This window comes from Heterocephalus glaber, unplaced genomic scaffold, assembly GCF_053883595.1.
Source record: "Heterocephalus glaber isolate CG9 unplaced genomic scaffold, H.glaber_assembly_v1.0 deba00001444, whole genome shotgun sequence".
In the NCBI taxonomy this organism is placed as follows: domain Eukaryota; kingdom Metazoa; phylum Chordata; class Mammalia; order Rodentia; family Bathyergidae; genus Heterocephalus; species Heterocephalus glaber.
In genome coordinates, this window is record NW_028258297.1 from 13893715 (window position 1) to 13911589 (window position 17875).

General features: G+C 37.5%; 1 protein-coding gene across 6 annotated transcripts in view; it reads right to left on the minus strand.

Moving 5' to 3' along the window:
• Positions 1-17875, minus strand: part of Irag2 (inositol 1,4,5-triphosphate receptor associated 2) — a 120402-nt gene that overhangs the window by 17453 nt on the left and 85074 nt on the right. For all 6 annotated transcript variants that reach the window (XM_021259077.2, XM_021259078.2, XM_021259080.2 and 3 more), the window contains 5 exons: positions 8862-8908; positions 8685-8749; positions 8368-8472; positions 5219-5289; positions 1875-1932 (listed from right to left, as the gene is read on the minus strand). In XM_021259077.2, coding sequence (XP_021114736.1) covers positions 1875-1932; positions 5219-5289; positions 8368-8472; positions 8685-8749; positions 8862-8908 — 346 coding nt within the window. The remainder of the gene's footprint in view (positions 1-1874; positions 1933-5218; positions 5290-8367; positions 8473-8684; positions 8750-8861; positions 8909-17875) is intronic.

Here is a 17875-nt window from a genome sequence, read left to right on the forward strand (position 1 = left end):
CCATTTGTTGATTCTTGGTACTATTTCTTGTGCAACCAAGATTTTGTTCAAAAGTCTGCCTACACCTGTGTCTTCAAGAGTTTAACCTATTTTGTCTTCCAGCAAATTATTTTTAATATTTAGGTCTTTGAACCATTTTGATTTTAGTGCCTGGTGAGAGATAGAGGTCTAGGTTCAATCTTCATTTATGTGGCTAACCAGTTTTCCCAGCACTATTTGCTAGAAACTATCTTTCCTCCGGCAAAAGGATTTGGCCCCTTTGTCAAAGATAAGGTAGCTGAGTGTGTCTAGCATTGTTTCTGCATTCCCTGTTCTGTCCTGATCCACAAGTCTGTTTTTTTGCCAATACCATACTGTTTTTATCACTGTAATTTTGTAGTATAACTTGATGTCTGGGATGGTGATGCCTCCTGCCTTGCCCTTGTTGCCCAGAAATGCTTTTGCTATTCTAGGCCTCTTCTGGTTCTACATGAATTTTAATATTGCTTTCTCTAGTTGGGAGGAATGCCATTGATATTTTGATTGGGGTTGCATTAAGTTTTTTGGAAGTATGTCATTTTGATTACACTGGTTCTGCCTATTTAGGAACAGGGGATATCTTTCCATTTTTGAATATCCTCTTCCATCTCCTTTTTTCAGAATACTGTAGTTTTCATTGTAGAGGTCCTTTTACTTCCTTGATTAGATTAATTCTTAAGTATTTCATTTTTCTTCATGCTATTGTTAAAGGTACTGTTTCCCTAATTTCCATCTTGGAGTTTGTTATTGGTGTACAGGAGTGCTGACTTTGTATCCTGGTAAGCTAAGGAATTTGGTTAATAATTCTAGGAGTTTTTGGGATCTTCTATGTAGAGGATCATGTCAACTGCAAATAATGATAATTTAACTTCTTTTTATCTCTCTTGGCTAATTGCTCTGGCTAGTGCTTCAAGAACTATATTGAACAGAGGTGGTGATAGCAGACATTCTTGTCTTGCTCCTGATTTTAGAGGAAAAGCTTTCAGCCCTCTCCATTTAGTAAGATGTTGGCTGGACAACACTTGACTTAAATCTGAGCTTTGACTCTTATAGATAAGTGATTTTCAAATAAACACAGCCTCCTTAAGCCATCTATAAGATAAGGATATTATTTTTATATCATAATTAACTTTTATGAGAATGTCTGCATAATCTCCTACGTGTTTCATGTGTACTAAGTTATTCGATCCTCAGAGCAAACCTTGGGTTTAGATACTTCTGTGTGTACATACTGTTACTTTATACCTTTCACAACGTAGGAAATTGAGTCACAAGTTACTTCACCTTGTATTTTGAGACTAGAATAAAACTATGTGCATAAAGAATTTAGCCTAGTGCTCAGCATATAGTAGTTTTTAATATAGTATATGTATTTTTAATTCATCATTTCTATTTTACAGATGAGAAAACAAACTCAGGTTATATGATTTTCTAAGATCACACAGCTGATCACAGATTGACCCACCCTAGAGTCTATGAAACTCTATCCACTCTACCATCTTAAAGACAAGCTATGGAGAAAAGCATATCCGCTCTTATTTTGTAAATCCTGGGTCATTTACTTTTAGATAGGATACTGAAAAAGAAATAAAAAAGTAGAGCATAAAATTTACTACCAACATTGACTTGGTTCTGAGCTCACAATGGAGCACTAGTTGTTATCACAAGTCATCCAGGACCAAAGAGTTCATGTAGTGTTAGTGTGATTTCTGAAAATAATACAAGTGGAATCAAGACTGAATCCAACAAAGTTTCCAGATTCTGCAGGCAACATAGCTTTATTCAAGAAAATCACGCCTAGAAAATATCACCAGGGAGCAAAAATTCAAGTGAGGTGGAAAGAAAACATCTCTTACCTCCTGCGGCACATTCTTTTCTATGTTCTTTTATGGTTTTGGGCTCCTCTTTGGCTTCCTAAAATTGCAAGAAAATTTTATTGCTACACATAGAGTGGTAATCCTTCATAACTAAACATTTCTCAATGTCTTGTTCGCCTTTAACTCTGCTCTGTCAAAAGCATGTGATAGTACTCAGAGAACTGTAATAAGGGTTAAGAACAACAAAAAACAAAAGACTGGCTCCAAAGGAACTTCCAATCTGTTTAAGACAAAAAGAACTGTATGAAAAGTTGCAAACATAATACAAGCTAACACAAAGCAAACTAGCATTGGTTGTCAAATACATGAGGCATAGATAAATAAATGTTCTGAATAGGAAGGAGAGAGACACCAGGCCTTGAGTAATGTGGAAAAGTCTCTGCAGGGGCAGGAGGACTGCATGGAGGAAGAGAGGAAGCAGGGGTGAGCCAGAGCCTGCATGTGTGCCTTCCTCTGAGAGCTCTGGGGAAAACTGTGGTAAAGATAGCTGCTAAGATTGTGTTATATGAGGCTTTAATTCCACATGAATATATTTTAGGTCCTATAGCAAGAGTCAACATAAAACCAGGGTTGTACTGCACTACCCAGGAAACTAGACTGGGATAACTTACATATACCATCATTTTTAATGATATTATTAAGTATTCTCATATGAATAGAAAAATTTAGAAAGCCAAAGAAATTTCCCATTAAAAAGTAAGTGTAAATACTGAATAGTCTCAGGTGTGAGAAACTGAAAGGGTAAATAAGGACTAAAAGGTATGATAGATAATGTGAAATAGGAAAAAAAGGGGCAAAGGGGAAGTGGGGGGGTAGGGGAAAGGAAAGAAGGGAATGGAATATGAGAAAATGAAAAATTAGGAACAAAATCTTTGTAAATAGGGAAGGATGGAGGGGCTGGAGGGCAGGGGAAGGGGGAAAAAATAAGAACCAAGAGAGATTATGTAAAGATGCAAATTTCCAATGATGAATGTCATTATATTGTATACCTAAAATGTACCAATAAAATTAACTTTTAAAAAGTAAGTGTAAGAAACAAATCCTTTGTTCAGTCATTGATACCATGTCACGTAATTTTTAGACAACTGAAATGAAGGTTTCAATAAAATGTAACAAATGTAATTTTTTGGGGGGGGGTGTTTGAGGCAGGGTCTCCCTTTGTAGTTCAGGCTGGCCCTGAACTCACTATGTAGCCCAGGCCAGCCTCAAACTCAAGGCGCTCCACCTGCCTCAGCCTCCCGAGTGCTGGGATTACAGGCCTGTGCCACCACGCCTGGCAACAAATATAGTATTAAATGTCAAGTCATAGCTCATTCTCATCACTTGGCAAATATTCTTAGGTTTTTGAATCCTCCCTCCATCTCATGACCTTTCCTAGCAACAGGTTCTTCTTCTCGAGACCTTCACTGCCCACTGCTGAATGCTGATTCTAGTTCTTCACCTGCACTTGTGATCAAACTAACTCCTCTGCTCCTGGACCCACACTCCGTGGAAACTGTTCTCATCAGTTTGCCGTGGGCTTCCTCTTGGCAAATCCAATGGATAATCACCAGTCTTTACCTTGGCCTCACTGTAACATCTAAGAAACCTATAAATTCCTCACTCTTGCAGATGTTTGCTTCCCTTGGTTTCCTTGCAATTCTATTACCCTGTGCTGCATAAAAATCTGTTCCTAAAAATCATGCGGGTGAGTTTATGAATACGGAAACATAGCTACATATAAAACCTCCCTGAAGGCTACTGGTGTCTCACATCAACCTGAAACTTGACTTTTCTCAAATTGATCTTATTTTAGGTCACAAATTCGACTCTTTCTCTTCCCTCCTCCTTCTCATGTTGCTCTATTCATTCTTATAGTTAAACCTTAAACCCGAGTGGTTCCCTTTTCTGATATAATTCTACCCCCTAAATATATCACAGATTAGTCTTTTTCTCCATCCTTACCAAGCTAAACTACCTTCCTGTCCCATCTGATTACAATCATATCCTACCCAGTCCTACAACCTTAATTGCTATGTTTTTCTGACTCATCATTTCTTAAAGTGTCTTTATGTCTATTTTTTTAGATGAGAAAGAATTTTTTCTTGAGCAGACTCTACTATGAAAAATTAAAGCAGGTAAATTCCTATTTGTTATAAGGGGAAGCCATTTTTGGATCATATGGTAGCCAACACTACACCTTCTCTATTCTTCACACCAAAAGAGAATTCTAAATCACATGCCCAAGTGTTCTACTTCCTCCAGCCTGAAATGCTGTAACATTTTTTAAATCTACCCTATTGCCCAAATGTATCCACCCTATAATCTTTTGTGTTAGTTTGTATAGGTCTGTATTAGCTGGCTACCATATTGGCCTAACTACAACAATGTTCATATATGGGGCTAAGAGCAATATATATTGACAGGAAAGCCACAGTAATATACACAAAACTCCACAGGTACACAAGAGAGACTAACACATAAGTGAGACCCTTCAAGAATCATAGAATTGGACTCATAGTTATTACATGTGGTGATAAATCTTCTCTTTTATGAGAGGAATTTAACTCTTCTGTGAACAGTTATAGCTATCCTTATAAGGCTTTGCCAGGTGACTGTATAACATTCAATACCACTCACACAATGTCTCTTCTATGAGACCATTTCTGGCCTACCATCCAAAGTAATTTTTCATAATCACTAATCACCCTCTAATTATTGGTAATTATCTGTTTCTTCAACTGATTAGGTTTTTTTGTGTGAGGCAGGGTATTACCATGTTGTTCAGACTGACCTTGAACTCATCATGTAGCCCAGGCTGATCTCAAAATCACAGTGATCCTCCTGCCTCAGCCTCCCAAGTGCTGAGATCACAGGTGTGTGCCACTATACCCAGCTAGAACTTATTTTAAGACAGACACCACTGTTAGTCAACTTTATTTCATTAATGAATTTATTTAAGGAAGCAGTCCTCTGCTGAGAGATATTCAGCTTATTTCTGATAGATCTTTAATGTATAAATGAGTGAATGAATGAGTGAATAGCCAATATGGCCTCAACTTGTCTATAAAATATGATGTAATTCTATTTACCTCATAATATTTTTAAAAGATAAATACTTCTGATAGTACTTTGTAAATTTAAAGAGACAGTTCTACCATTGTGATATAACATCACTTTTATTGTTAACCCATTTATGCCAAGGATGGCAATTTTTTGAATTTTTGCATGAAATCCATATATGTTACTTAGAATAATTCAGGGAACAAGAATTTGAAGAGAAAAAATGTTATTATGTTCCACTGTTATGGCATTGAAAGGTTAATGAGAGCACAGTTCCTTACCAGATTAGATACAGTTTTTCCCTTGCTCCTGGAATCTTGGCATGTGATATTCTCATGAGCTGCACTGGTGCCTAGGACAAAAAGGAAACACAGAAAACAGCTGGAGTAACAGTAACAAGAGGGAGAAATAATGAGGGCAGCAATGAGGACAGACCAGTCCGTGGTAAAAACCCTAATATGCGAGACAAATAAGATACTACAAAAATGTATGGACTCAGAGTCAGGGATGCAGCAGCTGTGGCCCACAAGGAAGCTAAGGCATGGAAGATTTCCCAATAGAAACGAACACCTGTATGAATGGCCATTATGGTTGGGATGCAATGTACCCCTTAAAAAGGCTCATTATGCTGGAAGATTGGTTACTGACAGGCTTTGGGAAGTGATTGGATTGTAAGGCTCTTCGTTGCATCTGTGGATTGATCCAGGGGAGAGATTATAATTTGAGGGCATTATTGGGAATGATGGAAACTAGAAGGACGCAAGACCTAGTTGAAGGGAGTGGCTCATGGGGCAGGACTTTGGGAACTATATCAGTCTGCCACCCCTTGCTCTCTGGCTCTGCCCTCACTCTCTGCCTCTTGGCTACCATGGATCAAGAAGCTTTCCTCTGCCAGGCTCTTTAGCTACGCTGTTTCTGCTTAGGGCTATCTGACCGTGGACCTCCAAAACTGTGAGCCAAATAAACCTCTGCTCCTGAAAGCTGTGTTAAATCAGGATTTTATCCCAGCAAGGGGCAGCTGGCCAACACAGTGGCCTTTCAAATAGGAGGGTGCTTTAAAAGAAAAACAAAAAGAAAAAATCTAATCCAGCCTTTTAAAAAGAACTGAAACACATTCCTGGATCTCATCATAGAAACTGGATGTAGAAAAGATGAACAATTAGTAACTGTAGCTTTTGTGTAGCTGGCAAACAGGTGTTTTAAAACTGTATCTGCAAGGTTGATACCAAAATATGATATCCTAATAAAACACGATTTCTTCCTAAACACAATGTTATCAAACTAAGAAGAAAAGGTACACTTTTTTCAGTACTGGGGATTGAACTCAGGACCTTGCACTTGCGAGGCACTGAGCTAAATCCCCAGCCCGAAAAGGTACACTTTTAAATTGTGCCATTCCTTTTGTAATTTCCTTTTGTGTGTGTTGTGCACTGAAATGCACTGAAGCTTATTATTCTGTCCGCATAACCCACTGTCCTGAATTTAGCTTAGCTGAGGCAGAGTTCAGCAGCTATAGACAGGGTTGCTTTAAGAAAAAAATACATTTAAAGCCTGTATTATATTTTTTAAATGTATATGGAAAAAGAACAAAAGGGGCACCCATTTTTAAAGAAATATACAATTTTCCCTTTGAAGATCTTATTTTAGTTCTTTAAATTTTAAGACAGATAATAGATTTGTACAGTTTATAAATCAAAAAGTATGTTTTACAAAGAAAAACTTTCCTTTTACAGAAAAATTTCCTTTTATCTGTGTCTGCCAGAAACCTAATTTTCTTCCCTACAATGTTAGTAATTTTTATCTATCCTCCCAGATATATTTTGTGTATACATAAGACTTTTATCTTTTTTCTACTAAATTTTGCATGTTACGTGTAACATCCTATACTTTTTTTTCAAGGAGCAATAGCCCTTTGGTAGCAGTATAAAAAAAATGTCTCCTTATACATGTTTGCTGCCTGCATGTTAATGTTCTGTAACATGGATATGCTGAAGTACACTTTATCAATAGTTAATTTGTTGCTGGCATTTTGTTATTACAGACAATGCTGTAATAAATAAAGTTAGACATATATCATTTTGCATATGTGTACATATACCTATAGGATAACTATAACCAGAAACTGAATTGGTGTATCGGGGATTATGTTTTGATAGATAAGTTTCTCTCCATGATAGTTACAAAAATTTATATTTTCTATAAAAATTCCCTTTTCCTCTACAACCTTACTAACAGAATGTTATCAAATATTTGCATCATTATCTACCTGACAGGTAAAAAAAATGGTACCCTGGTGCAGTTTCAATTAAAACATTTTCTTGATCGGTATGAAGTGTAGTATATTTTTCAATTAGCCCATGAAATGGGCTGAGTTTCTGAAATTTTATGGGTATACTAATTTAGCGCCTATATCTCAAATTTAAATGTTGAGCTCAAACAACATATTGACCCTTTTTCAGAAGGAGTGGAAGCATACACCTCCTACGAGTGTCAATTGTAGTGGTGTCTCACTGGAGACGGTTGAGAATAACTATCTTGTTTTCAGAGAAAAGGAGCAGAATAGGATCTAACATATCATCTGGTTAATTCTGTTACCTCTTGCTAATTGGTCCATCCCTCTAATCCAGTAAGATTCTAATTAAAATTCTAAGAGTTTCCTAAGGAGATAATGTCACATCACATCTGTGCCATAGTTGAGACTGACCCATGTGAGTCTAATCCTACTCACAAGGAAATATGTAAGTTCCATTACAACATAGTGTAACTTTTTTTCTATCTACAAGACTGGAGGAAAAAAATGGTACTATCTTCAACGTGAAGGTCATGCTTACTTCTTAGACTATGCCTCCAGAATACTTTTATAAGAATTATTTTCTAACTCTGCCATAAAGAAGGATAAACTTGAAATATTTCCGGATAAATGGATGCACCTTGAGATCATACTCTTAAGTGACATAAATAGGACACACGTATTTAAATATTGTATTGTTTATCTGGTATGAGCAAACAAGGGTAAATAAGGACCAAAATATGTAATAGATACTGGGAAGGGGGAAGAAAACGTTCAAATGGGAAAGGGAATAAGGGAGGGAGGGGGAAAAGGAAAGAAGGGACAAGAAAAAAAAGAATAGAAGGAAAAAGTGAACGCAAAGCTTTTGTAAATAAGGAGATAAAGAGGAGTTGAAGGGCAGGGAGGGGAATGGGAAAAAGAATCAAGATGTATCATGCACAGGAGCAAATTCCCTATGATGGCTGTAATCATTATGTATATCTAAACTGTCCCAATAAAATTAACTTTAAAAAAGAATCATTTTCTAAAAATTTATATTAGATAACATTTCTGAGCCACAAAGGATAGTTACTTCACTATCCTACAGGTTTGCTGAGTGTTTCAGAATAAAACCTGTACTTGATCCCATTCACAGCTTACCTTGGGTCTCTATCATGGTGGACACTGATCTTGTTTCCTGTTTCTCACAAGGGGATCTGGAGTCAAGGTCACCTGAAGCCATATGCAAAATTTCTGATCCAGAATCTACCAACGGGAAGAAATAGCATGGATACTATGCAAACAAAGGATTTGCCTGTCCTCTTCTCATGTGCACACCCCTGGTTGCTGAACATGAGGCTTAAAGTTATAATTCCTAACTTTTTTGTGTGTGTGGTACTAGGGATCAATGTCAGGACCACTGAGCTACATCCCCAGCCCCGTAACTCTCCTGTTACATCTCTGCTGAGCCCACTCACCACTGGAAGTTACAGTACTCTCTGTGGATGAAGCGTGCCCAGGCGATGGTAGTGTGCGATGCTTCCTGTATCAAAGGAGAAGAGATATCTTGGAATGTCAAGCCCACGGAATTCTCTGATCAACCCAAGGAATACCATTGCATACATAAATTCACTCAGACAACACAAACCGCCTACCTGGGCTGCGGCAGGCTCTCAGAATACGAGCGTTCAACACCATTCTCCTAAAGGAAAAAAATAAGAAAATTTAAGTTCAGCAACTTGACATTTCCCACTTCAAAAAGGTTGTTTTAAGCAAACACTTTTATACAATTTTAAATGAGTCCACACTTATTCTTCTCTTTCAGAGAGGCTATGGGGAAGGACAGGGCATATTGGTATGCATACCTCCTCAAAGTTGCACTTAGAAAAACATCCAATTTTAAGTATATTGACAAGTCTGATATTTAAAGAAAACCTGACAAATTCTTGGGAAAAACAAATTCTAAACTCAAAGGGCAGAATGAGTTTATTTCTGAATTTAAGTCATGTTTTCTTTAAGCAGAGCATTCTCTATAAGCATAAAACACACATTTCTCCTTAGGGCACTATCACTCAACCCAAAACTTTTGACCTGGTGATAAAAACAGTTCTCAGGCTTCTAGCTAGAGAAATCATACATTTTAAAATTAAGCCATAGTTCAGAGATGTGAGGGAATACATTAGAACTGTTACATCTAGTAGGCATTCAAAGAGAACCTCCCCAAACTGTGATGCCACCCTGTCAGCAAAAGATTTTGAAGGTCTCATTTGAACCTCCAAATTTCTCTCAAGAGTTCCTAATTTAAGGGGGAAATTTAGGGCACCAGATTTGTTAGTATACAGTATTTTTCTTTCAAAACATACAGTAAGAGACAGATTCCTTTTAATAACCTTTTCTAATGAGTTTATTTTCATTATTGTGCACCTAGTAAGATAAAATCTAATACATTAAAACTGAATCATTCAGATGTATGAGAAACCTTTACTGACAATGAAAAATGAAGACAAATGTTACACAAATATTTCACGATCAAACAGAATTTCTTATTAACTGCTACAGCCAATTACAGATTTCTATAGAGAGATATTGTAGATCATACAGTGTTCAAGAATCCATCCAAGAAAATACTTGGCATAGTCACAGAAAGGTAAAGGTTCAGCAAGGGCTTGCTAAATTTGTAGCTGCCTACTACAATAAATAGCAGCCTGCATTGTTCAGTGCATTATGCCCTTTTATGTATTATTTCATCTAATTCTCCCCAACACCTATTATACAATGAGTTTAGAAAAAAGAGGGCTGGGTATTAGCTCACTGGCACTGTGCCTGCCTCATGAGTGCAAGGTCCTGAGTTCAATCCCTGGTAGGGCGTGGGGGTGGGGTGATTACTTATCATAGGTTGAGGAAATTAAGGGCCATGCATAGAGCAATTCCCCAAGAGTATCAGAATGGTGATGCCAGATTTCAAACAATTAGAGAAGAAAAACTTCCCAACTATTGCCTTAGACTTGGAAGTGATTTAAATAAAAACTCAAAAGTGTTCATCTCAGATGCTTAGAAAAATTCAGACTTGAACAAGAATTTGCATCTATTGTTGTTGGGGTTTTTTTCTTACTTTATCAAGTGCTTTAATTAATTTCCAAAATTCTCAATTGATAAATAATAATTATATATAGTTATGGGGTATAGCATGATGTTTCAATACATGTATTCACTGTAGAATAACCAAATCAGCATAATTAGGACATCTGTCACCTGAAATCATCACATCTTAACTGTCTTTGGGGCAGATCACATGTGACTGAAACCTCTTCTGACATTGGTTTATTTAATTTTACAAATTTTATCGCAGGCCCAGTTTGTGGCAGGGCTGGAGACACTTGAAAAGTCCTTGTCCTGAAAGAGCCCATAAGTCGGTCAGGGGGACAGATATGTAAGACAAATACTTTAAAATTGATAAGCAGCATTCCATGGAAGAAAGTAATATGCACAGGAGAGAATTCACAGAGTGGGTTGCTACTGGAACTAAGCTTTGAACAGAGTGGGTTGCTACTGGAACTAAGCTTTGAAGAGAAATTTTACCTCATTACTTATAGAGGGTTAATGATTTTGGCCCTATCTTTATATTATTTAAATAAGTTGGATTAGTAATTAATACATGCTTATTTATTACTATATGTGTATATATTTATCACTATATATATACATGTATATATATGAAACAGCTATAGAATTGGAAAAATTGAGTATCCTTCAGGTACACTGGGTATGCTTCATACTTCATCATATAAATTTCTTAGTAATAAAATCTTCAGTCCATTGAACATCCCATAACATATTAAAAAGTTGTTACTATGTGTGGCTTGAAATAATATTATTGCACTATAACCAAAAGCTAAAATTGTCCCCAAAAACCTCTATTTTATACCTGTCAGGGTCATGAATACACATACTTGAATTTTAAATGTAGGAAAGAGAATGAAGTTATTCTTTCTGGTTCCATTAAACTGGTTTTCCAAAATGAGGAAAAGGAAACATACTTTTTTTTTTTTTTTTGGCAAATCGTGTGTTAAAGTCTAATTATTATCCTAAAGTCAAAACAATACAGCCAAATCAATTAGCTTCCAGAATGTAACAAACGAATCTATAAGTTATAATGCTCTGCATAAGCCTTCTTTTTTCCTATACCTTACAACATAAACATTTTACTGAGAAGTGTTTTGACAAACAAAATATTTATTGATGAAGCAAATAATTATTCAGTAATTTTGGATTGATATCATACATTTAGTAGCCACATATCTCTTTATTGTCCCGCAATAGTTAGAGTCAACTGGACATTACTCCCAAATCATTGATCTTTATAAATCTCAGTGATCACAAAACAACCCAATATGTAACATCTTAGTCCTAACTTTTCATAAATTTTATCTAACAACATTTTTTTCCTTTCTTACAATAAAAACTAAACTAAGGATTCTTTCTTTCAAATTTTGTTTCCAATTTAGGATTCTAGTTAATGAAAGGCAGAAATACAACCCTCAAAGTTTCTGTGCATGTGCAGTCTGGGGTGTGGGGCTAGGCATAGCTCAGCAAAACTTTCCACATTCTGCTCTTTTCTTCTGACATCAAAAACCACCCCTGTTCAAACAAGCATCCCAAGCCTACAGAAGAATCTCACTCCCACACACCAACTTTGAGACCCAAAGAGATTGTGAAAAAGATCATCTACTAGATATATTCAAAATTAAGGAGAATCAAGAAGCTGATCAAGAAAAAGAGAATTCAGATGAGACACTTACATATGGAAGACTGGCTCAAGTCAATGAATCTGACACATGCTGACAGACAGCCCAGAGCAGGAAGAATGCTCTTCCTGTCCCAGCCATTCAAATATTAACCTGCACAACATTTACATGGAAACCTGTGGTCCAGCCCATTTGTACTTGACAGCAAGAGTCCAATGTTGGGTGGGGCAGCCAAGGTGCTCACGGAACAAAGTGAGACAGATTCTCCCATGGGCTGGGTCAGCAAACACAGGCCTCTGCTTCATGCACGCACACACGCATGCAGGAGGGAGCAGTATTGTTTTAATATGGAGACAGAAAAATATGCATATTAAGAAATGACTTTTAAAATATTATCGAAGGCAATCCATTGACCTACTAGTCTTCCAGAATTATTCTGTTCTTCTAAAAGGTGAAATGCCTTGTAGACTATATTTTATAGTCTACTAACATTTGTATTACCAATATAATTTTTATGATTGGACCTAGTTTAAACAGCTGATGCTACTTAAATAAATTAATGTGAAGACAAAAAAATTTTTTAAAGCAACAGGTTGTTAAATATTCTGAAAAAAAGGAAGTGTGTTTAATTGAACTTTAAAAGATTATAACTACCAGAACCTTAACTAAAGTTCCTTACAGTTTTCTTTTAATTTTACAATTTCTAACTAAAAGTACACCACACCCTCAGACCTACAGGACACACCTACCACTGCAAGGTTCATGTATAACCAATTATCAGTCAACATCTACATGTCCCAATTTTGCAATTTATTCTCCAAGGTTATTAATGCAGCACCTACGCACGGCTTGAAAGAACAGGACAGACAATGACCAGGAAATCTCCTAAGATATTTATTAATTGATCCTGTTCTTCACCTCAGTAAATCACCTCCTCTCATGATAGTATATCTTAGACAGAAACATGTAATGACATGAAGGTGAGCTCAAAGGGAGGCAAGATATTTTATATTGGGTGTATGTGATTTTTCTTTTAACAGCCAGAAGAAAACTAGAGAAATTCATCTCTGGATCCCCGACCTGCTACACTGGGCTTCACACTGCTGATAATTTGGAGTCTGAATTATAGTAACAGCTTCCATGTACCTAACCATATGTCCAGTTTTGCAAAGGGCCTGAAAATTTGGGTTGCTCTTCAGACTCAGTGGTTGGAGCAATGACTAAGGAAAAGTAGACAGATTAAGAAATGGCACATTGGCTCCTGAGAGAAAATCACCAAGAGTCAGGGGAAACAGAGATGGGGATCTAGCTTCTGACAGGAGCAGTTACAAGAGCTGAGCAGGAGACGGTGGTACTGACCACCATGCCTCCCAGCCCTGCTGGACTATCTGTGTGTCTCAAAATGTAGAGGATAATTTTTACAATCATTTTGCAAGGAGCTTTCCAAGTCTGCACCACCATGGGTCTCCTCTCTGAAAGGTCCACAAGAAGAGGGGAGAGTTGTTTCTGCACACACCAGGGAGCAGGGATCACCAGAAGTCCAGATGCAGAGCTCCCAGGACATCAGTAGTGACACAGGCTGGGCCCGTGGGCAGCATGGACAAAGAATAAAAAGGACCACTTGGCTATGAGTGGACAAACTGACTTCCTTGCTCCACAATTTTTTGAGAAGTTAAATGTCCAGTTGGAACTCACCAGTTGCTGAGGCCTGGAGAGTATGGGGAGATACTAGAACATACCTCTGGGGATTCCTGGAAATACTGGGAAGAGACTTTGTGAAAACAGAAAGGCCTTCCTATTAAATACACTGACAAGTGGGGAAAGAGGCTGATCTTTCTTATAGAAAGGATTCACTTGGTTTGTTTCCATGAACTGGTTAGGTGGGACAATCAGCTGTCAGATACATAAATGTGGAGATATATATATATTATATAGGTGTGTGTAATATATGTGTGTGTGCAGACATGTGTTTATTTAAATACTCAAAGAATCTCTGAAAAGTAATTACCTGTTTCATGGGTAACACAAGCAAATTCAGACAGGTTAAGCCATGTATTAGTCACCTTTCTGTTGCTGGGACAAAATGTCTGACACAAATAATTTAAAGGAGAAGTTTATTTCGGCTCAGAGTTTCAGAGGTTTCAATCCGGCTATGGCTCCCAGGCAGAAACATCATGGTGGAAGGGCGTGGTAGAAGAAAGCTGCTCACCTCATGGCAGCCAGGGAGCAAAGAGCAAGAAGAAAGCCAGAGAGAGGGTGGAGGAAACAGGATGTACTCTTCAAGAGCACACCCTCAGGAGCCTACTTCATCCAGCTAGGCCCTACCCCTAGTGGCCCACTTAGCTATGAACTCACAGTGGGTTGATCCATTGATAAGGTTAGTGCTTTTAGGATCCAGTCACCTCTCTAGGGCCCAGCCCTGAACACTGCTACACTGGGGATCAAGCCCTCAATGATGAGTCTTTGCAGGACATTTCCTCTTTAAGCCATGGCAGGTCATTTGTACGAGTTCACACTAGTAAATAATACAGCCAGTCTTAAGTCCAGATCTCTTTCATTCCAAAGCTTATATATGTGTTTAAAAATTCTAAGGCCTTGCTAACTTAAATTTCAAATAAAGACAAAAGTGTACAGAATAAATAACCTTTGTGTATTCGTGATGAGGATTTAACAATTACCAACTTACAGCCAAACTTATTTCTGTTCTCTTATACCACAACTACCTGTGCATTATCTTGAGGTAAATTCCAGCTCTCCTAACATCTCATCCATAAATATTTCAATATGAAGCTCTAAAAGATGAAGACTGGAAATAATTTTTTCCCCATTAAGTTTATTGGAACATTTTCGGTATAAAATACAGTTACATTCATCATTGAGATCTTGTACCATTACATGAGTCTCTTGGTTCTTATTTTTTCCCCTTCCCCTGCCCTCCCTTCACCACCCCCTCCACCCTTCCCTATTTGCAAAGACCTTGTTTCCATTTTTTTCCTTTTCTCATATTTTTTCTTTTCCCTTTTCTCCTTTCCCCTACCCCTCCCACTTCCCCTGCTCCTTTAGACCTTTTCTTCCTATTACACAATATCAATTATACATTTTTAAAATTACAATATTAAAATCTAGGAGACATTACCACAGATTTTACAGAATTTAAAAGGATATAGAAAGCATATTACAAAAATCTTTTTTGAAATAAATTTGACAACTTCCAAGAAGCACCTTGGAAGACAAATTAATGAAACTAACTCTGGAGGAAATATAAAATTTGAATGGCACCTATTAAAGAAAGTATATTCCTAGCTTGAAAACCTACCTATATGACAACAGCAGGCTCATATACATTTTAACTGATAAATTATATCAAACAATTAAAGCAGAAATAAAAGGAACACTTCTCCCCTCATTTTAGGAACTCAACATTGTGCTAATCCTAAAACTGGATAAAGATAATAGAAGAAAAAAGTATGAACATAGAAATTTAACAAAACAAACTGTTAGAAGTCAGATCTGGCAGGATGTAGAAAGTGGTTTTGTTATAGGGATGGCAGTGTTGGTTCAGCATTGGAAGATCCACCCTCAAAATTCATCATTTTAACAGAGGAAAGGAAAAAGCCATGTGATCCTGTCACTAGTTGGAGAAAAAGTATTGGACTAAAAATTCTACAGCTGTTCATGGTAAAAGCTATCACTAGAAGTAGAACAGAACCTTCTCATAAAGACATGTACTCCATACTTCCAGCAAGAACACCTTATATGAATGGAGAAGATACAATGCTTTCTCCTTGAGGGGAACAAGGGCAGATATGCTTACTCTTTATCTGCCCATTAAGACTGGAAATAATTCATTTCTTTTTTTCTGTTCTACACCAAGATATCCCCAATAAGCTAATTCTGTTCTTAAGAAGCTCTGTTCTTCTCAAGAATGCCCCATATCGGGCTCCAAATTATACTATGAGATGTTCCTTTGGAGACAACAATCTTACTAGAGTGTTCCGCTCAAGGTCCCTTTCAAAAATACTTACGTTCAGTTTTAACTTACATTATACCCTATGAAAAAGATGCTGGAATACAGCTTCCTCTGTAAATATAGGAGAGGGACAGAAAATATGTCTCACATCCTTAGGAAATCATTCCAAGAGTCAGAAAGCAATCCGTTGAGTACTCACTCTCAATGTTTTAAACAGAACCTGTAGTAATTGCAAAACAACTGTGCAATCAACAAAAATTAAGAGGCAGCTACATACCAAAACTATACAGGGTGCTAGACACATACTGGGTAGTGAGCCAATAAGGGCTCTCTCAACCAGGTTTATTCTCTAACACAGAATTAAATATAAGAAAACAAATAACGAAGCTGGGCATGGTGCTACATGCCTGTAATCCTACCTACTTGGAAGGCTGAGGCAGGAGGATCACAAGTTTGAGGTCAGTATCATAACTCAAAATAAAATAAAAAAGGGCTGGGGATATAGCTCAATATTTCCTGGATACAATCCCCAGGAAAGGAAAAGGGGGAGTTGGGGGAAAGAAAAGACAGGAAAAAAGAGATGAATTGCTCCAATGCAACCAGAATATAAAGGATGAGAAAAGGAGGGCAAAGAGTTACTGAGGCCTCAAAGAAAGGAGTGAAATAGTTGAGAAATAAAAGGCTGAGGCCCTAAAGATGTTTCCAGAACCAAAGAGAAGCCAGTTTAGGGAAAAAGAACTGATCTCTCCAAATCTAATCTATTATGATTTCCACCTCAAGAGCTGGAAATGCTTAACTGTCAACATTTTATGCTACCACAGTAAGGCTTTATGAAACTGTTGCATTTTAAAATGGGCCTTGACAAGTCACATAGAGTTTTGACAAATGGAGAGTCATACAGTGCTTTGGGCAGAGGAAACACCCTAGATAGGTTTGTGTGATTGTGACCAGGTTTGGCTGACATGGAAGGACAACCACAGGCTGTGACAAGGAAATAAAGGTAGGCTGTACCAGGAAAGGGAGAAACAGAAGCAAAGTCTTTGTAAATAGGGAAGGGAGGGCAGGGGAATGGGGAAAAAATAAGAACCAGGATACATCATGTAAAGGTACAAGATCCCAATGGTGAATGTAACTGTATCATATACCTAAAATGTACCAGTAAACTAAACGGAAAAAAAACCAAACTTGAAGCCAAGGTCAGTTGTTTAAGGCTGTAGATTGGCAGAGATCCATCTTTTAAAGCCAAAGACTTCACAGAACTCATTTTTACTACGTTGAGCATGGACTACGATTTTTGTCATTTTTATTCATTCTAATTCCATATATTTTTTATTGAGAACTCTTAGAAATAGAGCTTACTGTCTGCTTAAAGATGGGGGTGGGAGGATGAAGATGACAGGTGGGGAACTGCTGGGGGACAAAAGGGGGACAGCAGAGCCTCCAGGCTGCACTGATTCTCCAATGGACCAGAACTCTGAAATAGGAATGTGGAGGACTGCCGGTTTCAACTCCAAAATAAAGCCAATGGACTAGTTTCTGAGGCTGCTGAAATGACACTAGGACAGCATAAGAACCTTCAGGAAACCTGTACATCCCACCAGAGCATGTGAGAAGACTGTCTTTTGTGAACCCTGGTGGTCACTCCTATCACTGAATGGGTGTCAGGAGCACAGACAAAGCCGCTCAGTCACACAACACAATGAGAGCAGATTAGAAGGTCCCTTTAGTTATACAGGGCAGGGCAGCACTTTCAAGGTAACTGTAGTGATCCGTATGATTGAAATGTCTAAATTTGGTGTCGTTAAAAGGGGTTGTGAAAAGGGCATATCCTTTGAAGCTGGACAAACCTGAATTTCAAATCCAGGTTTCCTACTCGCTAGTTGAGTGATCTTGGAAAAGTTACTTAACTTCCTCAACTTGAGATACCTCCTTTGTAAAAAGCAAAAACTATACT